At 36.9% G+C, this 25,318-nt stretch overlaps 2 protein-coding genes across 8 annotated transcripts in view; one reads left to right on the top strand and one right to left on the bottom strand.

Moving 5' to 3' along the window:
- CROT (carnitine O-octanoyltransferase) overlaps positions 1 to 18,723 on the top strand; it is a 46,036-nt gene extending 27,313 nt beyond the window's left edge. For both annotated transcript variants that reach the window (XM_032305302.1, XM_032305301.1), the window contains exons 11-18: positions 343 to 426; positions 506 to 613; positions 1,292 to 1,422; positions 11,648 to 11,771; positions 12,732 to 12,810; positions 12,900 to 12,993; positions 13,117 to 13,236; positions 17,857 to 18,723. In XM_032305302.1, coding sequence (XP_032161193.1) covers positions 343 to 426; positions 506 to 613; positions 1,292 to 1,422; positions 11,648 to 11,771; positions 12,732 to 12,810; positions 12,900 to 12,993; positions 13,117 to 13,236; positions 17,857 to 17,977 — 861 coding nt within the window. In that variant the 3' untranslated portion in view covers positions 17,978 to 18,723. The remainder of the gene's footprint in view (positions 1 to 342; positions 427 to 505; positions 614 to 1,291; positions 1,423 to 11,647; positions 11,772 to 12,731; positions 12,811 to 12,899; positions 12,994 to 13,116; positions 13,237 to 17,856) is intronic.
- A 2,826-nt stretch (positions 18,724 to 21,549) lies between these two features.
- Positions 21,550 to 25,318, bottom strand: part of ABCB4 (ATP binding cassette subfamily B member 4) — a 64,743-nt gene continuing 60,974 nt past the window's right edge. For all 6 annotated transcript variants that reach the window (XM_032304514.1, XM_032304513.1, XM_032304515.1 and 3 more), the window contains 2 exons: positions 22,217 to 22,363; positions 21,550 to 21,803 (listed from right to left, as the gene is read on the bottom strand). In XM_032304514.1, the coding sequence (XP_032160405.1) occupies positions 21,597 to 21,803; positions 22,217 to 22,363 (354 nt within the window). In that variant the 3' untranslated portion in view covers positions 21,550 to 21,596. The remainder of the gene's footprint in view (positions 21,804 to 22,216; positions 22,364 to 25,318) is intronic.

Genomic DNA, 25,318 nt, shown 5'->3' with positions numbered 1-25,318 from the left:
TTCAGAATGTCTTAGCATTGCACACATACACCTGCTTTCATTTCCAGTTTAAATAATGGTTATTTTCTCTAGATAGTTTATGGTTGCTTTACTTACACCCCTCCCCATTACCTTAAGATCCCTCATTAGGTGCTTCCAACTTTAAGTATTTGTTCCTTTACAGCAAATAAAAGACAGCAGTCACTTGCTGTGCCGTAGGATTTCTCTGTCCTTGGGTGAGGCATTTGAATTCTGTACTTCAGTATGTATTAAGATTGGAGGGGAGGGAAATTGAAAATAAAATATTGGGTCACGTTTTAAGTTGACATAAAGTATTCAAAATCTTGTGTATTTTCATTTTAGCATGCTCCTTTTGATGGAATGGTTATGGTAAACATCAGCCATTATATTAATGAGAAAGTTTTTGAGAATGAAGGAAGATGGAAGGTATGTTAGAAAAAAATTTTCATTTTTTTTCTTAATAGTTTTTTGATTTAATATTTTAAAGTTTTTTCCCTGTTTTCAGGGTTCAGAAAAAGTACGGGATATATCACTTCCAGAGGAACTTGTTTTCACTGTGGATGATAAAATACTAAACGATATAAATCAAGCTAAAGCCCAATTTCTCAAGCAGGTAGATTTTTTAAACTTTTTTTTCTTAGATACTAAGGCTTTTCTTTCAACTACCACATATAAAAATTGGGTCATCATCTGAGCATGACAACATAAAACAATTTATTTATTTATTTTTAAAGATTTATTTATTTAAAGAGAGAGCACAAGCATGGTGGTAGGGCTGGTGGCAGAGGGAGGGGGGACTGAGAATCTCAAGCAGACTCCCCACAGAACCCAGACTAATATGGGGCTCAATCTCATGACCCTTCATCATGACTTGGGTTGGAATCAAGAGTCTGATGCTAAACTGACTGGGCCACTCAAGCACCCAAAGAACATTAAAACATTTTTTTTTAAAAAGATCTTATTTATTTGGCAGAGATACAGTGAGAAAGGCAACACAAGCAGGGGGAGTGGGAGAGGGAGAAGCAGGCTCCCCGCTGAACAGGGAGCCTCATGCAGGGCTCTGTCCCAGGATTCTGGGATCATGACCTCAGCCAAAGGCTGATACTTAACAACTGAGCCACCAAGATGCCCCAACATTAAAACATTTTAAATTGTAGCTTTGATCCTTTAATTTTTTATATGTAATGTTTAATGCAGATGATGATTTGGTTATCTTTGGGGTATTTTTCTTAGCTGATTTTTCACTTTTCCCATTTTTATTTATTTATTTGTTTGTTTGTTTGTTTGTTAGGCATCCGATCTGCAGATTGTGGTGTATCCCTTTACATCTTTTGGCAAAAACCTAACCAAGAAGAAGCTGCTTCACCCTGATACATTTATTCAGCTTGCACTTCAACTGGCCTATTATAGACTTTATGGACGGTGAGAACCCTTCATTTTCCATTTTCAGCATCTTGAAGTCCAAGGGTATATCTTTAGCATAGCTATTCCATCCTCATTCCCCAGTGTTTTTCCTGACTTTTTCCGCAAGCAGCGCTGTGTCCTAATTTGGACTTCCATCATCATTGTTTTGGAGTTTTGATGTGTGACACTTTCTACAGAGTGTCGACTGTCTTTTAAGAGAGGTTTTACTGTTCTTTGGAATTTAAATCACTTGGTTTCCTTGTAGCCTCTGTTTCCTGATGGGTTTATGATTTTATAAATTATCCTGTTTGGACTAATTTTTAGGATAAGAGAGATGGTGTGTTGTGTCTTTCTACATCTTAGGCAGGAGTAGAAGCTCTGTGAACTTGCTTTTTAAATATCTAGTCTCAGAATATGTGTCTTTAAATGGGTTTTTAGGTCATTTGAATTTAATATCGTTATCAGTAAGTTTGGGTTTAAGTCTACCATATTGCTCCTTCTTTTCTTTTTATCATATCCGATTTTTGTTTTTTTATCTTATTTTGAATTCATAGTGTTTTTAAAAAATTGCTCCATTTTATCTCCATTGTCAGATATACTCTTTTGTTTTATTTTGTTTTTAGTAGTTGCACAGGGTCTATAAAATACATCTTTAATTTACCCAAGTTTACCATCAAGTAACATTTTCCACTTGAAGTGTAACATAAGAACCTTAAAACAGAATGTTTCTCCCATTTTTTATGCTGTTGTTGTATATTATACTTCTATAAAGGTAGTAAGCCTCACAATACACAGTTACTATTGACATTAAGAAGTGGATTATCTTTTTTTCTTGTGGTAAAATGTAAATTAAAAAAACCTTTCCAGGGGCACCTGGGTGGCTCAGTGGGTTAAAGCTTCTGCCTTCAACTCAGGTCATGATCCTAGTGTCCTGGGATCGAGCCCCACATCGGGCTCTCTGCTCTGCAGGGAGCCTGCTTCCTCCTCTTTCTCTCTCTGCCTGCCTCTCTGCCTACTTGTGATCTCTGTCAAATAAATAAATAAAATCTTAAAAAAACAAAAAAACAAAAAAAGCAACCTTTCCAGTTTAGCCATTAATTACATAATGTAGCATTAATTACATTCTCAGTGTTGTGCAAGCATCACATCTGTCTATTTGCAAGATGATTTCATTGCCTCAAAGAGAGACTATAACCATGAAACAGTAATTTCTAATTTCTCCTATTGTCTCAGCCCCTGGCAATCTCTAATCTACTTTCACTCTCTATGAACTTGCCCATTCTAGATATTTCCTCTAGGTGGAATCATAGGATATTTGTCTTTTTTGTCTCTGATTTATTTAACTTAGGATAATGTTTCCAAGGTTCATTCATATGGTATAATAAGAACTTCATTTTTCTTTATGGCTAAATATTCCACTGTGTAGATACACCACATTTTCTTTATCCATTCATCTGTTGATAGACACTTGGTTTGTTTCCACCTTTTGGCTGTTGCAAATAATGCTGTTGTAAACATTCACATACAAGTATCTGAGTCCCTGTTTTAATTTCTTTTGAGTCTATACCTAGGAGTGGGATTGCTGGATTGTGTGATAATTCTTTTTCACTCTTTGAACACCTGCCAAACTTTTTTCCACCATGGCTATACATTTTACATTCCCACCAGCAGTTTACAAAGGTTCAAATTAGTCCATATCCTTGCCAACACTTATTTTTTTCATTAAAAAAAAATTATAACTATTGGTTTTGAAGTAGTATCTCATTGTGGTTTTTATTTGCATTTCCCTATTGACTAATGAGGTGGTTTATCTTTTCATATGTTGGTTGGCCATTTGCATGGCCAGATGTATATATGTTTGTATATCTTCTCTGGCAAACTGTCTATAGAAGTCCTTTGTGTTTTTGGTAATTGGGTTATTTTTTTTTTAATTGAATGAGATTTTTATGTATTCTGAATATGAAACCCTTATCAATACATAATTTGCAAGTACTTTTCTCCCACTCTGTGGTTTTTCTTTTCATTCTGTGCATCAAAGGATACCACTATGTTTTTAATTTTGAAGTACAGTTTATCTATTTTGCTTTTAATTGTAGCCTGTACTTTTATTGTCATATTGAAGGAATCATTGCTAAATCCAGTGTCATGAAGTTTTATTATTATTATTATTATTGTAAGATTTTATTTATTTATTTGACAGAGAGTGCTCTGGAGAGCACAAGTTGGGGAGTGGCAGAGGTAGAGGAAGGAAGCAGGTTTCCGGTGGAGCAGGGAGCCTGATGTGGAGCTTAATCCCAGCAACCTGGGATCATGACCTGAGCCAAAGACTTTTAACCGTCTGAGCCACCCAGGAACCCACCAGTGTCATAAAGTTTTGCCCTTATATTATCTTCCAGGAGTTTTTTTTTTTTTTTAAGATTTTATTTATTTATTTGACAGAGAAATCACAAGTAGGCAGAGAGGCAGGCAGAGAGAGGAGGGAAGCAGGCACCCCGCCTGCAGGGCTCGATCCCAGGACCCTGAGATCATGACCTGAGCCGAAAGCAGAGGCTTAACCCACTGAGGCACCCAGGTGCCCCATCTTCCTGGAGTTTTATAGCTGTAGCTCTTACTTTAAATCTTCAATGTGTTTTCTTTTTTTAATTTTTTTTTTTTTTTTGGAGAGCAAGAGCACAAGTGGTTGGAGAGGTGGAGGAGCAGAAGGAGAGGAAGAGAAACAATCTACAAGTAGACTCCATGCCTAGTGTGGGGCCCAATGCAGGGTTTGATCTCATGACTCTCAGATATGACCTGGGCCAAAATCAGGAGTCAGACACTTAGCCAACTAAGCCATCCAGGCACCTGTCTTTGATGCTATTTGAATTAATTTTTGTGTATAGTGTGTGATAAAGGTCCAACTTCATTCCTTGACAAGTGGATATCTAATTTTCCTGGCATTGTTTTTTTTTTTTTTTTAAGAATTTATTTATTTATTTGACAGAAATCAGAAGTAGGCAGAGAGGCAGGCAGAGAGAGGAGGGAAGCAGGCACCCCGCCTGCAGGGCTCGATCCCAGGACCCTGAGATCATGACCCAAGCCGAAGGCAGAGGCCCTAACCCACTGAGCCACCCAGGCGCCCCCTGGCATTATTTTTTTAAGAGACTGTTCATTGAATGGTCTAGACGTTCATGTTTAAAAATAAGTTGATTGTACGTGTAAAGATTTATTTCTGGGCTTTCAGTTCTGTTCATTGGTCTATATGTCTCTTCTTATGTCAGTACCATACTGTTTTGATTATTGTAGCTTTGTAGTAAGTTATGAAATGCAAAAGTGTGTGTTCTTCACCTATGTTCTTTTCAAGATTGTTTTGGCTATTCTTGAAATTCCATATGAACTTTAGGGTTAGTTTTTACACGTTTTTCAGAAATATTGGAGTTTTGAATCTCTAGACTCCTTTGGGTAGCATTGTCACCTTAATGATAGTCTCTGATCTAAGAATACAAAGTCCTGCTCCATTTATTTATGCTTTTAAAAATTTCTTTAAACATTGTTTTGTAGTTTCCTGTGTATAGTGTTTTTGCTTCTTTGGTTAAGTTTAAACTTGAGTATTTTATACTTTTTGATGCTATTGTAAGTGGAATTGTTTTCTTAATTTGCTTTTCAGGTCATTTATTGCTAGTGTGTGGAAATGCAGCTTATTTTTGTGTGTTGGTTTTGTGTCTTTAAGCTTTGTTGAATTAGTTTATTAGTTCTAATACTCTTGTGGACTTGAGATCAAATAATCTGTCAATAGAGATAGTTCTGCTTTTTTTTTTTCTTTTCCTAATTTGTAGGCCTTTTATTTCTTTTGGCTTTAACACCCCAATAGTATGCTGAATTATCTTTGTCATATTACTTTAGGTGGAAAGTTTTTAGTCTTTCATAATTGAGTATGATGTTAGCTGTGAGTTTTCCGTAAATGTTTTTTAACGTGTTGAGGAAGTTTCTTTTTATTCCTGGTATATTGAGTGTTTTTATTATGGCAGAGTGTTGGATTTTGTCAAATGCTTTTCTGTGTCAGTTATCCTGTAGGACTTACCCTTCGTTCTATTACTAAGGTGTATTACACTGACTGATTTTCATTTGTTGAACCACCCTTGCATCCTAAGACTATATCCCACTTGGGCATGGTGTATTGTCCCTTTAACATGCTGCTGAATTTGGTTTGTTAGTAATTCTATTTTTTGCATCTTTATTTATAAAGGGGTATTGGTCTATTGTGTCTTTTTATAATAGCTATATTTTAAAGCTTTTATTTAAATTCCAGTTAGTTAACACAGTGTAATATTAGCGATTTAGCGATTCAGCACTTCCATACAATACCTGGTGCTCATCACAGGTGCACTCCATAATCCCCATCACCTATTTGACCCATCCCCATGCACATCCCCTCTGGTAATCATCAGTTTGTTCTCTATAGTTAGTCTGTTTCTTGTTTTGCCTTATTCTCTCCCCACCACCTGACCCTTTGCTTGTTGGTTTTGTTTCTTAAATTCTACATATGAATGAAATACTATGGTATTTGTCTTTCTCTGACTGACTTTGCTTAGCATAGTACTCTATTGTTTCATCCATATCATTGCAGATGGCAAGATTTCATTCTTTTTTATGGCTGAGTAATCTACACACACTATATCTTCTTTACCCATTCATCACTCAATGGACATTTTATCTGTTTCCATAATTTGACTTTTATAGATAATACTGCTGTAAACATTGGGGGGTATGTGTCCCCTTGAATCACTATGTTTATGTCCTCTGTATAAATACCCAGTCATGCGATTGCTAGGTTGTAGGATAGTTCTATTTTTAACTTTTTGAGGAAACTCCATACTGTTTTCCAGAGTGCCTGCAGCAGTTTGCATCACCAACAGTGCCAAAGACTTTTCTTTCTCTACATCCTCACCAATACCTATAAAACCCACAGTTTGTTTCTCAGAGTCCGGAGTCTCTCATGGTTTGTCTCCCCCTCCAGTTTCCCCTAACTCACTTCCCCTCTCCATCTCCCAATGTCCTCTGTGTTATTCCTTAATGCTTCACAAGTAAGTGAAACCATAGGATAATTGACTTTCTCAGCCATAAAGAAGAATGAAATCTTGCCATCTGCAATGATATGGATGAAACAATAGAGTACTATGCTAAGCAAAGTCAGTCAGAGAAAGACAAATACCATAGGATTTCATTCATATGTAGCATTTAAGAAACAAAACCAACAAGCAAAGGGTCAGCATAATCTCCATCACTCCCGTCCATGTTGATACAAAAGTTGGGTATTCATCCTTTCTGATGGAGGCATAATACTCCATAGTATATATGGACCATATCTTCTTTATCCATTCATCTTTTTTTTTATTTAAGATTTTATTTATTTATTTGACAGAGAGAGAGATCACAAGCAGGCAGAGAGCGAGGAGGAAGCAGGCTCCCCACCAAGCACAGAGCCCAATGTGGGTCTTGATCCCAGGACTCTGGGATCATGACCTGAGCCAATGGCAGAGGCTTTAACCCACTGAGCCACACAGGTGCCCCTCCATTCATCTTTTGAAGGGCATCTTGGCTCTTTCCACAGTTTGGCAACTGTGGCCATTGCTGCTATGAACATTGGGGTATAGATAGCCCTACTTTTCACTACATCTGTATCTTTGGGGCAAATACCCAAAAATGCAATTGCAGGGTCATAGGATAGCTCTATTTTTAATTTTTTGAGGAATCTCCACACTATTTTCCAAAGTGGTTGTATCAACTTATATTCCCACCAACAGTGTAAGAGGGTTCCCCTTTCTCTACATCCTCTCCAACACTTGTTTCCTGTCCTGTTAATTTTGGCCATTCTAACCTGGTGTAAGGTGGTTTCTCAATGTGGTTTTGATTTGAATTTCCCTGATGGCTAATGATGAAAACTTTTTTTCATGTGTCTGTTAGCCATTTGTATGTCTTCTTTGGAGAAGTGTCGTTCATGTCTTATGCCCATTTTTTGACATGATTATGTTTTTGGGGTGTTGATTTTGAGGAGTTCTTTTTTGGATCTTGGACATCAGCTCTTGTCTGTAGTGTTATTTGCGAATATCTTCTACCATTCCTTGGTTGCCTCTTTGTTTTGTTGACTGTTTTGTTTGCTGTGCAGAAACTTTTGATCTTGATGAAGTCCCAAAAGTTCATTTTCACTTTTGTTTCCTTTGCCTTTGGGGACATGTCTTGAGAGAATTTTCTGTGGCCAAAGATCCTCCAGGATTTTGATAGATTCCTACCTCACATTGAGGTCTTTATTCCATTTCAAGTTTATCTTTGTGTATGGTGTAAGGGAATGGTTGAGTTTCATTCTTCTATACATAGCTCTCCAATTTTTCCAGCACCATTTATTGAAGAGACTTTTTTCCACCGTATATTTTTTCCTGCTTTGTCAAAGATTATTTGACCATAGAGTTGAGGGTCCATATCTGGGCTCTCTACTCTGTTCCACTGGTCAATGTGTCTGTTTTTGTGCCAGTACCATGCTGTCTTGGTGATCACAGCTTTGTGGTCAAGCTTGAAATCAGGCAATGTGATGCCCCCAGTTTTGTTTTTCAACAATTCAAGGTCCCTTAGCAATTCAGGGTCTCTTCTGGTTCCATATAAATTTTAGGATTGTTTGTTCCAGCTCTTTGAAAAATACTGGTGGAATTTTGAAAGTATAGATTGCTCTAGGCAGTACAGACATTTTAACAATGTTTATTCTTCTGATCCATGAGCATAAAATGCTCTTCCATCTTTTGTGCCTTCTTCATTTTCTTTCATGAGTGATCTGTTGTTCCTTGAGTACAGATCCTTTACCTCTTTGGTTAGGTTTCTTCCCAGATATCTTACAGTTCTTGGTGCTATAGTAAATGGAATCAATTCTCTAATTTCCCTTTCTATGTTTTCATTGTTAGTGTTGTCTTTGTTTTTGGTAGTAGGGTAATGCTGGCTTCCCTTTGAGTTAGGAAATGTTCCTTCATTTTTAGTTTTTTGGAGGAATTTGAAAAGGATTGGTGTTCATTTTTTAAGTCTTAGAATTCATTGATGAAGTTACGTGATCTAGGACTTCTGTTTGTGGGGAGGTTGTTGAGTACACATTCATTTCCTTACTTGAAGTAGGTTCAGATTTTTTTTTTCCTTGAGTCAGAATATGTCTGTTTAATCTAGGTTATCCAGTTTATTGGTTTACAGTTGTTCATAATATTCCCTTAAAATCCTTTTTATTTCTGTAAAGGAGGTAATGCCCTCTCTTTCATAACTAATTTTAGTAATTGGAGTTTTTACCCTTTTTTTTCTTAATCATTGTAGCTAAATGTTGTCAGTTTTATTTACCTTTTCAAAGTATCAAGTTCAGTTAACTTTCTCTAATTTTTAATTTATGTATTTTGGTTATTTCTAATCTTAATTATTTTCTTCCTTTTGCTGGCTCTGGGTCTACTCTGCTCTCCTTTTTTCCAGTTCCTTAAGGTGTGCCCTTAGTCTGTTGATTTGTAGGGGCTTCTTACCCCACAATGCAGGTATTTACAGCTATAAACTTCCCTTTGAGCACTTTTCATTCTATAAGGTTTGGTAGGTTGCGTTTTCATTTTCACTCATCTCAAGGCGTTTTCTAATTTCCCTTGTGATTTCTCCCTTTCCCAATTTGTTGTTTATGACTTGTTGGATGTCTTCATATTTGTGAATCTTCCAGTTGTTCTTCTGTTATGATTTTTGGCTTCATTTCATTGTCACTGAAAGAGATACTGTTTATCATTACAGTATTTTTAAGTTTATTGAGGCTTGTTTTGTCGCCTACTCACTGGTCTTTCCTGGAGAGTGTTCCATGTGAACTTGAGAAGAATTGGTATTCTGCTGTTTGGAAGTGGCATGTTCTATATATGTCTCTTAGGTCTGGTTATTGATACTATTGTTCAAGTTCTGTTTCCTTATTTATCGCCTGTCTACATGGGCTATCTCAGTTATCAAAAGTTCGATATTAAAGTCTCCAGCTGCCATTGGAGAGTTGTCTAGTTGTCTCTTCAATTCTCCCAGTATTTGCTTTGTATGTTTTAGGGCTCTTTTTGGGTGCATATATTTTTTATAATTGTTATGTCTTCTTGATGAATTAAGCCTTTCATTAATTTATAGTGTTCTGTTTGCCTCTTAACTCTTGGCTTAAAAGCTCTTTTGTCTGATAATAACATAGCCACTCCAGCTCTTGTACTTACTATTTTTAGGGAATATCTACTTTTGTCCTTTTACTTTTAACCTCTTAATGTCTTTTTATCTACAGTGAATATAAGATACTAGATTATGGGTTTTTTTAATCCATTCTGTCAATCTCTGCCTTTGATTGAATAGTTTATTTACATTTAAAATAGTTACTGATAAAGAAATATTTCCTTATACCACCTAGCTCTGTTTTCTGTAGGTCTTATTTGGTTTTTGTTTCTAAACTCTTCTACTACCTGTTTTTTATTTGTTTGATTTTTTTTTTTTTTTTTTTTTTTAAAGTGTACCATTTTGGTTCCCTTCTTTTTCTTTACATTTTTAATCTATTTTATTCACGATTACTTGGAGAATACAATTCATATTTAATATTTGTAACAACCTCATTGAATAATAGCTTAGTTTTAGTAGTATACAAAACTCTGCTTCTGTACATCTCTGTACTCTATTTTGTTAATGATTACATCTTTCTACATTGTGTGCCCATTGATACAGGTTTATATTATTGTTTTATGCATTTGCCTTTTAAATGAAAGAAAAATAACTATTAAACATGTTGCTCTGTCTCCCATGTTCTCCATAAACTCGGAGTTAGATCTAGAGACTTGAGACTAAGAATCAGTTATTTTTATTATTTTTTATGACAGTACATCAAGTAATTAACATCATTTGTTTTCTGTTTCATCCTGTTGAGACTGAGTGGATTTGTAAGCCAATGTCCATTATAAAGTTTCCTCCCTGAGTTTTTTACCTAATGGTTTTAGTAGGCATTGATGATCATAACCAAGATATATTATTTTGTTAGAGGTTACAGTGCAGTGATATTTTTACTTACTGCTTTTATTTTTAATCTTTTTTTTTTTTTTTTAAAGAATGTGAGTGTTAAGTTTTTATTTACACTTTCTCCTCTTCATACTTGAAAAGGATACTATTTCAGCTCAGGGAGATAGTCTAATAGATACACTGGGCAGAAGAGGCTTAGTAATTCTGTTTGAGCCTTCTTAATGCCCATGTTCACATTTTTTCCTCTCACTCCATTTGATCTCTTTAACTCTGGATTCCAACCACCAGAAATAATAATGTTTCATAAGTAAGAGAGCTCTATATCTAAAATTGTTTACATCATTCTTCAACTCAGGAATAACAGTCGTCACTCTGGGGAACTTCTTAGAGAATGCTTTTACTTAATCCTGTAGTGATTCATGTAGTACATGAAGGAACTAAAGGCCAGGGACTCGGTATTATCTATTGCTGTGTAACAGTTATCACAAACTCATTTGGCATAAGACAGTAAATGTTATTTCATATTTTCTGTCACACAAGAACCCAGATGCAGGCTTCCTGGGTGCGTCTATCTTCAAGTTTCCTGAAGTCATAGTTAGAGTGTCATTCAGCTCTCTTCTCCTTTGAAGGTGTTCCTCAGAGAGGATCTGCTTCCAAGCTCACTTGTGATTATTAGCGGAGATCACTTCCTTCCAGGCTATTTTCAGAGGCAACCCTCAGTTTCTCATCCTCTGGGCCTTTCTGTAGGGCACCTTCCAGTGAGGCAGCCTGCTTTCCTCATACTAAGGAAGTGAGAGTGATTCAGATCTCTCTTTGTAACCTAATTTCAAAAGTGACATCCCATCACTTTTGTCCTGCTCTTTTCATTAGGAGCAAATTACAAGTCCATCTCACACTCAGACTGAGGAGTTACACACAGTATTACTACCAAGAGTCAGGGATCACTGGGGGTGCTTCTTAGAGGCTACCTACCACAGATGCACTGCGGTATAGAACCTGACCACAGCCAAGCCTTGGAAGGAGGGAAGCCGTGGTGTCCCAGACCCTGTAGATCAGAGTATTTTTTTACTCTTTGATTATTGAAAGTAGTGTCTTCGTTACTGAAAGTCACAACAGTGGTCTGTAGTGTAGAACTTAGTCTCTGACCAAAGCCAGCTTTATTAAGTCAGGTTTTTTTGTAATAATATTTGAGTATTTTCTTTGTTATGACACTTTCTTTTATTTTCATTTTTTCTTGTAGCCCTGGCAGCTGCTATGAGACAGCTACGACAAGGTGCTTTTATCATGGCCGTACAGAGACTATGCGCTCGTGTACTATAGAAGCGCTCCGGTGGTGTCAGTCCATGCAGGATCCTTCTACTGGTGTGAGTATTGAAAAGTTATTATTTACTTGTTTACAGGAATCTTAGTTCTTGAATAACCAACTTCTTTGCTTCAGTTCCCCTGGATCAGTAAAATCGTTTCAGATATTTGCCCCTCAGATGTTTAAAGCATGCATTCACTGTATATACTTGGAAAGAATCTGAAACAGGAAAGACCTGAGAAGAAGCTCAGTTGTGTCACTTTCTGGGCAAAGTATCTTTGATACCATGAATATTTTACTATTCCTGATCTATCTTTAGGATAACACCAGTGAAGTACAGACTATCCTAAAGTGCCTTAAAAAGACGCTGTTCCTTGATATGGTTGAAAGGTTTTGAAATCACAGATTCTTGTTTTCATGTATTAGAACCAGAACACTTATGTTTTGCTTTATACTTCTTCTTTTTTTTTTTTTTTTAAAGCAGTCTCTATACCTAGTGTGGGGCTTGAACTCACAACCCTGGGTTAAGAGTCACATGCCTTACCAACTAAGCCAGCCAGGCGCCCCTGTACTTTTTTTTTTTTAATCCATTTAGACAATAGGGTGGTTCCCTTCCACTGCTGTTTTGGTATTGTATTTGTTATTTAGTTTTGATAGACAAGGTTATATATATGTTCATTTATTTTAATAGCATAGAACTATTTCATTATCATTTTGAACAGCTCTGTATTTTGAAATCATAGTTGCTTCTGTCTTTACACTTATGAATATCACTTCGGTGTTGCCCACAAGTTTCTATTTTCCTTCCTTAGAAAGAAATAATCAAGATGAAGGACGATAGAGGAAAGAAAAGGTAGTAGAAGAAGTAAGGAAAATATGTAGAAACCTGTGTCTCAGCATCTTCATAGAAATCTTCTCTCTTTCAGATTTCTCAAATTATGTTCAATCATGTTGAATTCAGGGTTTTAAAAATTTGGTTTCTGTATAGTTTACTGAAGTATTGTCTTGATTTTTAACACAGCTTCTTGAGAGGCAGCAGAAGATGTTACAAGCTTTTGCAAAACATAATAAAATGATGAAAGATTTTTCAGCTGGAAAAGGTACTTATATTGGAATTATTCTGACTTTAAAAAATTCTCTCATGTTGAAACATTTTTTTTCTATCTTCATACTTCTGGATTCATTGCAGGATTTGACCGTCATCTTTTAGGGCTTTTACTCATAGCAAAAGAAGAAGGTCTTCCCGTTCCAGAACTCTTTACAGACCCTCTTTTCTCCAAAAGGTAATATGATACAGTGTTTTATAATTTGATCCATCAGTTCCCTTTTTCTGAAGGTTAAAAGCTCTTTAGAAGTGATGAAAGTTTCTGTAAGCCTAGTAAAATAACCTCTCTTTATCCACACAGTGGAGGAGGTGGAAACTTTGTTCTCTCAACAAGTCTGATTGGTTATTTTAAAATCCAGGGAGTGGCAGTTCCCATGGTCCACAATGGCTATGGATTTTTCTATCATATCAGAGATGACAGGTAAGGCTGTTAGGCATTTAATGTGTGTTTGTTTCTCTGTCCAGTTTTTGGGACACTTGGCAAATCAGTCCTTTAGATGTTTTGTGCAGAACACCATTTAAGGTTGACTCAGTGACATACCATCATCATTCTCAAAACCCAGTACGCATTTTAGCATATTTGTTCCACCCAACATGTTTTATGCTAAGTTCAGATAAAATTTGATTGCCTATAAATATGTGGTGGTTCATATAGTCATAGATAGTACTGATGTGACCAAGATAAAGGTTGGTAAATTGATTTATATTTTAAAAAAAAGAATGTTTTACCAATTCCTATACATTTCATTTGTGTTGTATGAGGTTTATGGAAAGAGTGAGAAAGAAAATGCTATAACCTGGTAGGTGGAGAGCAAGGTAATATGAAATTAGCAGAAAGGCTTGGGAGGTCCTCATTCACATAGTCTGGCCGTCTCCTCTCAGAGGTCTTTGGTAGCTTGGGGGCCTTTATAAAAAATAAAGTGGCTACATCTAGCACAGTGAATAGATGATAGGTGCAGTTAGAATATAAAAAATTAGAATGATCATAGGTAGACATATTTCAATGTGTAATGTTTTTATACTTTACATTTTTGAAAGAGCTTACAGTCAGTGTTATTGTTCAAAATTTTATTATCGGTCTCCATGTCAGATGTCACCTGTGCATGGCGTGTTATACCAGTGTTACCTGTATTTGTTAGCATCTACATCCTAAATTATCCATTCCTATAATATTCAGTTTATGTACATTAATGTATAAATTAAAGGGTAAATTACAGAGGTTAAACATAGATCTTACTCTTTTTTTCATAATAAAGGGTCAAAGGTGTAAAATCATCATCAGGCACAGAGAATAAGCATTCTATCATATTTCACATCTGGATGCTGTATTGCGCACACGGACAGGAGCTCCAGCCAGACACACTTCAGCTGTCTGACTTGAGAAAAAGTCCTGATCCTGGGGCAGAACTTACAGTCACTCATTCACGAAGTAGGTAGTGAGAACCTGTTTTTTACATACTGAGGACACAAGACAGACAAGATTTCCCTTTTAAAGATTTTGGTTTTTTACTCGGGAAAAGAGACAAAAGCAAACAAGCAAGATAACTAGTGAAGAATGCTGCGAAGGGAATAAGCAAGTTGGTAAGGTGATAGAGACAAACTGTGGGCAGGAATGGAGCATTGCTTCATTTAGTGTGGTCAGAGAGGGCCAGCGGAGCAGAGATGTTGAGGAGAGGGAATGAACCACATTAATAACCAGGAATACAGCTCTCCAGACTTTGATTGCTGCCAGCTGTCTCCAGTGCCACCTGCCAGGCTGAGCCACTGCCTTCTCCCACGTAGGTTGTTGCATCAGGTTCTCCTGCGGCCTTCCTGCTTCAGCCCTTCCTTCCCTTTAGAACACTGTCTACACAAAACCCTTTGATGCCCTTTTAAAAATGCCCTTCTGCTCAAAATCCTCCAAGAGTTTCTTATTTCACTCAAGTAAAATCCAAAGGCCTCCTACGAGATCCTGCGTGATCAGGCTGTCATTCACCACTCTGACCTTACGTTCTACAGTGCTCCTCCTGTTTCACTCCACTCCAGACACTTTTGTTTTCTTGTACCTTGAATATAGCAAGCAGGCTCCCTCCTCATGGCATTTGCAGTTACGATTTTCTCTGTCTCCTACTGTTCCTTGAAATACATATAAGTAGCTTGGGGGCCTTTACTTCATGCAGGTATTTGCTTAAAATTTGCTACCATCTGGGAGGCCTCCTCTGATGATCTGTAATAGCACTCCCCGCCTCCCCCACCTGCTACATTTTCTTTGTAACACGACCATCCAGTGGGTATACATATTTGTTGGTATAGCAATCTTTCTTCCTTTCCTAGAATATAAACCCATAAGAACAGGGTTTTTGATTTGTTTATTGCTGTTTCCTCACCTTTGTAACCATGCCTTGTAAATAATACATGTTTTCACCATGATTTTGTTGCTGAACATAATTATATGGTCCTCAGTTAGGACGTGGCCTGACATTTATAAGGAACAGAAAGAGGCATTATGGCTATAAATTAGCAATTAAGTTGCAGCAGTGGGGGTTGGTAGAAGAAGTTGAAGAGAGGTAGGTACGAGCTGCATCTTGGAGGACAGTATTTTCAACTCTGAGTGCACATTAGAAGCACCTAGAAAGCTCTAAAAATATTTCTTTTGGAAACACTGATTTGTTTGGGGTGGTCAGTTGATAATAGGGCCTTGTGAGATGGTAAGGAGTGGAGATTTTCTCCTAAGGATAATGGGAGCATTTTACCAGCTTTTAAGCATGAAATGTATAAGGGACTTACTTGCATGTATAAGGGACTTTGGGCTCTTACATGAAATATGAATAAGGTGGAAAGTAACAGGAGCAAGAATGAGATGAGAGAAGTCAGCATAAACGATAAGTTGGACAAGGCAGGAGGTAATGAAGGTGGAGAGAAGTGGAGGGATTTGAGAGCAACTTTGGAGGTGACTTAACTGATGAATTAGTGATTTCGATGGTAGCATTTACTGGAATGGAGAAAATTAGGGGAGGATTATGATTGGGGCATGTTAGGGTAGAATTTTGTTTTATACATGTTGATTTTGTTTCATCTAATAAGGAAGGTATTATCTTCATATATGAGAGGATGTGTCAGTAGGCATATGGTTAACATGACTGTGAACTCACAAAAGAGATCAGGGCTAGAGTTACACATTTATAAGTCATTACAATGAATACATAAAAAATAGTTTCCAAATGAAATACATGGAAACTATCTGGAAAGCTTTTTCATTCATTGTTAAACTTGAGAATTGTATGTCTTTACAGAAAATTGGTTTATTTTTGAAATAGCATTTTATTTTAAATCTACTGCATGCTTATAAAAATCAGTAAAAAAAAGGGAAAAAGAACAGAGTCATCTACAATTAAAAGAAAAAAACTGTTAGAATGTTTCTAATCTACAATGCATATAGTATATAATTTCTAAAAATTTGGATCACATTTTAAATATTTTAGTGTCCTTTTTGGGAAATTCACTTCCACTTAACATTATTTCAAGCAATTTCCACTGCCGTTAAATATGCTTTGAGTTGTTTGTTTTGTTTTTGTTTTTTAAGATTTTACTTTGACAGACAGTGAAAGAGGGAATAGAAGCAGGGGGAGTGGTAGAGGGAGAAGGAGACTTCCTGCTGAGGAGGGAGCCCAATGAGCGTCTCAATCCCAGGACCGTGGAATCATGACCTCGGCCAAAGGCAGAGGCTTAACAACTGAGCCACGCAGGCGCCCCATACTTTGAGATGTTTTAGTGGTTGAATAATGTTTCACAGATTTCCATAATTTATGTAACTCTCCCTATTTTCAGTTTTTCATCATTACAAATAATGTGTAATCGTATATATTCATTTCATCACATCGTTGCAAACTCTAGGCATTATAAATCATTGTTGACCGGGTCTATAGGCAAAAATAACAAAATTTGAATGCTTACAAAGCGAATTTTCTCTTAATTGACATCTGTGTACATTCTTTTGTAAACTGCATATAGAAAAGCTTTCCATGATTTAGAAATATAACTGAATTTTAAGAAATTTCAATACTTAAATACCAGTTGTTAATCATTGCAAAGAAATATATTTAGATGTTGCTAAATATTTGAGAATTGTATGCACAGTATAGTTGGAAAATGATGGGTGATCATGAATCACTAGATGAAAACAAGGCAGAACTTTCTTTGGGTTCCTGTGTACATTTCAGCAAATGTAATCCAGTCAAACATTGGTTTCATCATTATACACTGGGCCAGAGCATGTTTTTATTTCATTCTGCTTAATCAAAAGCACATGATGAAGTTTTAATTTATTGTATTTTTTAATGATGTGAACATTGAATGATTGTCCACAAGCTTTACATTCTGCAACAGCATTTTGATTTTAATTTATGCTTAATGCATTTTGCTATAAAAATCTGAGTGTCTGGAAAGGGGAAGGCTAGTTTCAAGAGAGTTTGAACTGCCACGTAGGGGATTGTTGTTATTATTATTATTTTAAATGAGGAGAATATAGAGGGAGGTGGCTTATCCCAAGAGAGTTTCTGTCTGGCTTTTCTAGAAATATCTTTCCTCTCCTTTTACACTTTCTCTAATTTTTTCTTTCTTGAACTGTCTTCAAGCACTATATTCTTTAAAAATAGTCTCATTGCTGGCAGTGGCGTGAATTCACCCTCAAACTTATTACATTAGGAAATGTTAGGAAGGTTTTTTGTTGTTCTTGTTATTTTGGAAGAGGTGGGTGGGTTGTTTGAACACACTAATACCTAACTCCAGAGCACGCTTTGATCTCTGGCCAATTTTTTGTTTTCTTTTGTCCTTACTCTCCAGTCACACAGTAGATTAGGTATTCCTAGCATTATGTATACATACGGCTTTACCCTTCAGTTGTGTCCAGTAACATTCACCTAATGTCAGTAAGAATTCATACTTGATATGTGAATAACTAGATGGAGTAAAGCTCATGGCTATATTTGTCATCAGCATTTGGAACCTCTTTGTGTTGTGATTTTTGTGTAGTCCTCACTGACTTTTTCTTTGTGCTTCACAGGTTTGTTGTGGCTTGTTCAGCCTGGAAATCATGTCCAGAGACTGATGCAGAAAAGCTAGTTCTGCTGGTGTTTCAGGCTTTCCATGATATGATGCGGCTGATGAACACTGCTCATCTTTAGAGACTAAACATTTATTTAGCATTTATAAAAATATTAAGTGGGGTATGGAGAATGGGTTGGTGGTGTGATAGAAAGGAATATTAAAGGAAACTTGTTAAATGTAGAAATTAGTAGAATCATGCTCTCTAAATTTATTCTAACATAGGAAGAAAAATATTTTTAAGCTTCTTCTGATGCAGTAGCAATGCAAATTGATATAATGAAATATAGAACTATGCAAAAGTTGAAGATAAGTCTCAACAATGCAAATCTACAAATTTTAATAATGCAAGTCTTAGAAGGATTTTTGTTGGTTACCTATATAGGTTATAAATCCTGTCTCTGAACATCATTATAGGGTCTGCCAAGCACTTTAACATTGCCTACTTGCCAAAGGGTATGGAATACATGATTAGATGTTCACTTCCCTGAAATCATTGCCTTCCACATTCACCACAGGGATACAAGCCTACTATGTTTGATGGGAAAGACACTACAATTGAATGATCATCTAAAAGTAGACTTAGTGTTGGAAGAATTAGAAGAAATTAGAAGAATTAGAGCAAGGTTTATACTCTGAAGCACACACAGAAAAACCCTAACAAAATTCATTATAATATATTGTACTTAGGTTTTTGAATATAAAATTAAAGCACTTATTTTTAAAATTAGAGTTAGTGACTTGAAGATTACTGAATCAAATTCTCAGGATGTTACAAGTTTTCCCCCTGCTTTTCAAAATAGAAAATAAAGTTTTCAATCATGTAGCTTCTTGTTTGGTGTTTGGATAAAGAATCTACTCCTGGGGCGCCTGTGTGGCTCAGTAGGTTAAGCCTCTGCCTGTGGTTCAGGTCATGATCTCAGGGCCTTGGGATGGAGCCCTGCATCGAGCTCTCCAATCAGAGGGGAGCCTGCTTCCTCCTCTCTCTCTGCCTCCCTCTCTGCCTACTTGTGCTCTCTGTCAAATAAATAAATAAAAAAAAAAATCTACTCCTGTTTGACCTTATACTTTCTGATCTAAGTTATGTATTACTGTGTAAAAAAAAACTACCTGAAACTTAACTGTCTTAAATCAATTTATTATTTCTCATGGTTGTATCAGTTGATTGTGCCCAGATGGATTGTTCTTCTGGTTTTGCTGTAGTTTATTTATGCAGCTGCATTCCTGAGCGTGCTGGGCTAAGGCTGTAAAGTTGGAGATAACTCCCCCCCGCTGCCTGGGGACTTGGCACCTGGGACTCTGTCCACGTGCTCTCTGATGATTCAGTATTCTAGCCTTGACTTAGGTACTTGGCAGCAGGAGTGTTCCAAAAGGGAAAGGGAGCATCTGCAAGGCCTCATGAGGCCTATCCCCTGAAGTCCTAGGATATTACTTACTTTGCATTTTATTGGTGAAATGTTGCAACGGCAGTCTAGATTCAAGGAGTGGCGGCAAAATGTCATTTCTTGTTATGAGAAACTGCGGAGTCATTTTGTAAATGTACATAAGTAGGCGCATTTACTGAGGGCTGTTTTTTAAATTTTTTTATAAACATACAATGTATTATTAGCCCCAGGGGTACAGGTATATGAATCACCAGGTATATACATACTTCACAGCATTCACCATAGCACATACCCTCCCCAATGTCCATAACCTCACGACCCTCTACCCACCTCCCCCCAGCCACCCTGTTTGTTTTGAGATTAAGAGTTTTATGGTTTGTCTCCCTCCGGATCCCATCTTGTTTCATTTATTCTCTTCCTACCCCTCAAACCCCCTACATTGCATCTCTACTTCCTCATATCAGGGAGATCATATGATAGTTGCCTTTCTCCGATTGACTTATTTTGTTCAGCATAATACCCTCTAGTTCCAACCACATCGTCGCAAATGGCAAGATTTCATTTCTTTTGATGGCTGCATAATATTCCATTGTATATCTATACCACATCTTTATCCAATCATCTGTTGATGGACATCTAGGTTCTTTCCATAGTTTGGCTATTGTGGACATTGCTGCTATAAACATTGGGGTGCACATGCTGAGGGCTGTTTTGTAGCAATGTTCTACATTATACCTCCTTTAAATTTTCCTATCTTGTGAATTTGGTAAGACATTTATTACTTTGTGAAAACACTGACTTGGCGTCTGTGACATTTGATAAATCCTGAACAGATTTCTTCTTCCCATTCTATACTGTGGACCTTTTTCCTCACTAGTACAGTTTTATAGACTACACTGTGATTGGCTTTTAGAATCATTCAGGTGGTTGGGGTTTTTTTTGTTTGTTTGTTTGTTTTTTTTTTTAGATTATTTATTTGTCAGAGATAGAGGGAGAGAGCGAGTGAGCACAGGCAGGCAGAGGCAGAGGGAGAAGCAGGCTCCCTGCCAAGCAAGGAGCCCGATATGGGACTCGATTCCAGGACGCTGGGATCATGACCCGAGCCGAAGGCAGCTGCTTAACCAACTGAGCCACCCAGGCGTCTCCAGGTGGTTGTTTTTAAATGTCTAAAGACTAGAAAGTGTTCAGTTCCTGCAGAGAAATCCTGCAATGATACTTTAACATGCTTCCCTCATCTGCCAGAAGTTGAAAATCATCTGGAATGCTTTTTACAAAGATTTCTGAGCCTCTACCCAGACCTGTAGAGTGAGAACTTCCAGAGGTTTTGAGTCACTGAGGTAATGTACCCCTTGTCCCATTCTCTTGGTTAATCTGAAATTTAGTCCATTATACACATGGTTTCATTGAAAACATCTTTGGTAAGATCTGATTTGTTACAGATAAAGGAACTTATTTGGGTAGCTTACTGACCTAAAGAACCTGTGATAGTGGTGAACACTGATGTTGCTTCAGTTATTTATAAAGGAAACAAATGGAAAATTAAGGAAAAACATAATGGTGTGGTTAGCTTCTAAAGGTAACCTAGAATTTGTATGTGTGTGTGTGTGTGTGTGTGTGTCTATCTAAACATATTCTGAGCAAGTTAAGATTACTGTAAAAAGTAATGGAGATGCTATAGAACTTCAGCATTTCATTGTTATTTCTAATGTTTCAAATTGCACTTGAGATAAATTTGTATTGCGTTAAAATTTTCAGAGCTATTCAGTGGTATGTGGTTGGTCTTTTTTAATTTTTGTTTTCTCTTCTTTTTGCTTTATGAACAGATGTGTGCCTGTAGTTAGCTTGTATAAAGGCTATCTCGTTTCCTCTTAGACTTTGATGATAAAGCTGGGAATAGTTATTTAAAAAAAAAAAAAAAACAAGTCTCCATTCCCAAAAGAATAATTTAGAAAGTCAGCAAAGGAGATAGTAGGCAGTGGAACAATATATTTTAACTTTATTCCTCTGAAAACTGTTCCCCAACCATCCTATCATATACCCAACTGTTCAGAACCCTAAGAAGTTTCTCTATGTCTTGATTTCTGTGAGAGCTACAAGCTTATATATCTGAACTTTGCTTTCTCTGTATGCTTCTGGTAACTCCAGAGCTAGGCTGCTGTCTTTATACCTTACAAGGCAGGTTCACTTTTTACTCTTAAATTTCAGATGCTATCGTATCAATATCACATGGGATGTTTTAAATTGATATGGAATAAGATACACCTGTATTTTATGATTTGTAAAAGATTATTTATTTTTAAGATATAACAAGAGTTCATAAGTTCTGTTTCCCATTCTGGACACTGACCATGGAAAAGTAGATGCCTTTCTGAGCCAGCAGCTGTTGATGCGTGCCGTGCTCCTTGACCTTGCCGTTCTGAAACACCACTATTAAGTCTGCGTTCTGGATGGTGGACAGGCGGTGCGCGATCACGATGCAGGTGCGGCCTTCTCTGGCTTTGTCCAGGGCTTCTTGGACAATCTAATGATGAATCAGAACAGAAGCCTTAAAACTTTACCATCAGAGCAAAATGTTACCTTTTATTATGCATGTGTACTTTTACATGAATGGCATTATAGTCCAGTTAGTTCCTTTTTAGTTATAAAAGTGAATTCTCACACTAAATCACAAGTCCAGAGACATATCTTGCTAGTTCCCTTTTATTTTCTAACTTTTCATGATTAATGTGCTAAAAATGTGAAGTATGCAGTTTTGTTTCGTTTTTTTGGCTTATGAAATAATCATTTTACAAATTTTGGAAAATACTGGGAGGAGTAAGAAAGTTTTTTACTTCAAAATATAACAGGAGATTTCTGTTGACTTTTTTCAGGCTTGAGCGTACTGAGAAACTCCTCTTATACAGATTAAATGGAATGTGAGCAGAGAGGCCTCACCTTTTCACTTTCAGTATCCAGGGCGGATGTAGCTTCATCCAACAACAGGATTTGAGGTTGTCTGATGAGGGCTCGAGCAATCGCAATCCTCTGTTTCTGACCTCCTGAGAGCTGAGTTCCCTTATCTCCCACTCTTGTTGCATATTTCTGCAAGTTAGCCGTTAGTAGAGTTAATCAAGTCCTAACCCAGTTACTTAATGTGAAATACTCATATGACCCACATGGAACTCAGTTTATTATCTTATACCAAAAACTTTGAGAAATACAAAAATTCCTACCCAGAAGGAATTTATAATGTGAGGAGAAAAACTGGTTGTACAGCCTTCAGTATAAGGTCCAGTATGTACCAAATGAGAGGTATACTCACCATGCTAGGAAACATGAGAAGTGAATAGAAATTATGGAGATAAGGTAGGAAGAGAAAGAGATGCATGAGGAAAGATACCTTTGTACAGAGGTTGGGAAGCTGGATCATGGGAAGAACATTCTCGGGTAAAAAAAAGTATAAAGAGCCAAAAAAGTAAGGACTTATACAGTAATGTGAATTAATTTCCTAAAGTCCAGTATCAGCAAAGTTTTTCTATTAATCAAATCCTATCCTTGATTGAAGGCAATAACTACCTTCTTAAGGGTGAGTAAGGCTAACCAAGATGGGGGATTTGAAAGTTTTTAAATGTGATTGCTAATTATAGCAGAATACAGTTGTAAAATTACTTAATTCAGTAGAACCTTAGAAGCTAGATGCATACCACAAGATTAATGATCCCTGCCGTCACTTCTGGTGTCTTCAGAACATCTTTCTGGGTGGACTCACCTTTATCAATTACTGAAGAAAATTGTTTGAACTTTTCCTTATTTTCTAAATACATACTGATTTCACTGCACTTTGGCTATGGACATAGCAGCTATAACAAGCTAACAAGGGACAGTTGGGGACCATGGAAACTGTAGAGTATATGTCCTCTCCAAAGGAATAAAATGAAAGAGGAAAGAAAATCCTTATACAAAAATGAGCTTAGAATGGATCATGGTCTAAAATGTAAAATCATAAAGCCATTAGAGAAAAATATTTTTAAAGATTTTATCGACTTAACTTGACAGAGACACAAGAGGGGGAGCACAAGCAGGGAGAGTGGGAGAGGGAGAAGCAGGCTCCCCCTGAGCAGGGAACCTGATGCAGGCTCCATCCTAGGACCCTGGATGATAAACTGAGCCAAAGGTAGACGCTTAACAAGTGAGCCACCTAGGTGGCTTTAGGACCTAGAAGGCATAGGCTAGGCAAAGAATTCTTTTATTGGACACCAAAAACAAAATATGTAAAAGGAAAAGCTGTTATACTGGACTTTATCAAAATTAAAAAGTTTAGCTCTGCATATGACCCCTGTTAAAGGATGAAAAACAAGCTATCAACTGGGACAAAGTATTTGCAAACTATGTATCTGACAAAGGACTGATAAATATAAATCTGTCTCAAAATTCAACATTGGAAGAAAATTAGAGAATGGGCAAAAAAAGGTATTTCACTAAAAAGGAAATACAGGTGGCAAGTATATAAAAACATGTACGGGATCTTCTGAGTGGTTTGGTTACTTAAGCATCTGACTCTTGATTTCGGCTCAGATCATGATCTCAGGAGTGTGAGACCAAGCCCTGCTTAGGATTCTCTCTCTCTTCCCTCTTTAATAAAAAATTTAAAGTCATCATATGCCATTAGAAAACCCACCACGAAGAGATTTATCTCACATCTATCAGAATTACAAGAGCAAATGCTGGCAAAGAGGCAAAGAAAGCGTCAATCATACTTACTCTGTTGTAAGAGAATAAGGTAAGCTGACAGAACCACTCTGGAAACCAGGTTGGCAGTTTCTTAAAAAACTAGACATGTAATTACCATATGGCCCAGCAATTGAACTTGTGGGCATTTATCCTCGAGAAATAACTCAGGTTCACACTAAAACCTGTGCACACATTATTTACAGCAGCTTTACTTTTAAGAGCCCAAACCTAGAAGCAACCTAGATATACTTCAACAGGTGAATGGTTAACCAAACTGTGGTACAATCCATGTCCTGTAGTCCTAATCGTCCTACTAAAAAGCATGCCACTAAAGAAGTAAAGAATAAACTGTAGATAAGAAAACTTCAGGGAATTATACTGAGTGAAAAAAAGTTAACCTCACAAGGTTAGATACTGTATGTGTGCTTAATGACATTTTAAAGTAGAAAATTACTGGTGAAAGGACAGCCCATCGCTCTTTGTCCTTGAGTGCCCTCCTCCAGGCAAATCTACCACCCTGCTTCTAAGAAGCCTGCAGTTAGTTGTCCTACTCCTTATCTGCTCTTCCCAAAATGACACCAGCGTTTCAACTTGACTTTATTCCCCTCCTCTGGGCAGCCACGAAAAAAAAAAAAAATAAAAGTAGAGACTAGTTAGTGGTTGCCAGAGGTTGGGTGGTGTGAGGACAAAAGGGAAGAGAGGTATGTGACTCTAACGGGGCAATATGAGGGACTGGAGTGGTGATGGATATGTTCTGTATTTTTTTTTTTTAATTAAGAATGAAGCTCATAGACTAATCCAAAGAACAACCTTGGGTACAGGACCTGATTGGAGATATTTTTATTGCCTTGGAGAAACACAATACAACCTTGGGTGTATCAATCAGCTTGTTCTGTCACAATTATTAACACCAGTGTGTCCCATCTCCCAAAATGGGGCCTGGCACAGAGTCAGCATTCAGAATCTATTTGTGTATTGGATACATGATCTAATTTTACTTTTGCACCGCCAACTCTACTTCAAGTCTCACTTTAAGAGACATACAAGGAAATGTTCTGCATATTGACTGGTGGTGGATAAGTGAGTCTACACATTGCAGTAACACTGCACAGAACTAAATACACATAAATCATATGCAAATAATTACAAGGAAAACTGGAGGTCTGAATGAGATCAGTGGATTAGGTCAATGTCAATATCCTGGTGGGGATATTGTACTACGGTTTAGCAAGAAGTCACTGGAGGAAACTAGCTAAAGGCTACATAAAATCTCTTCCTTAGAACTGCATGTGAATATAATTAATAATTAAAAATGCAAGTACCATA

Source organism: Mustela erminea, chromosome 11 (genome assembly GCF_009829155.1).
Source record: "Mustela erminea isolate mMusErm1 chromosome 11, mMusErm1.Pri, whole genome shotgun sequence".
Taxonomy (NCBI): Eukaryota; Metazoa; Chordata; class Mammalia; order Carnivora; family Mustelidae; genus Mustela; species Mustela erminea.
This window is presented reverse-complemented; position numbering and strand designations above follow the sequence as displayed.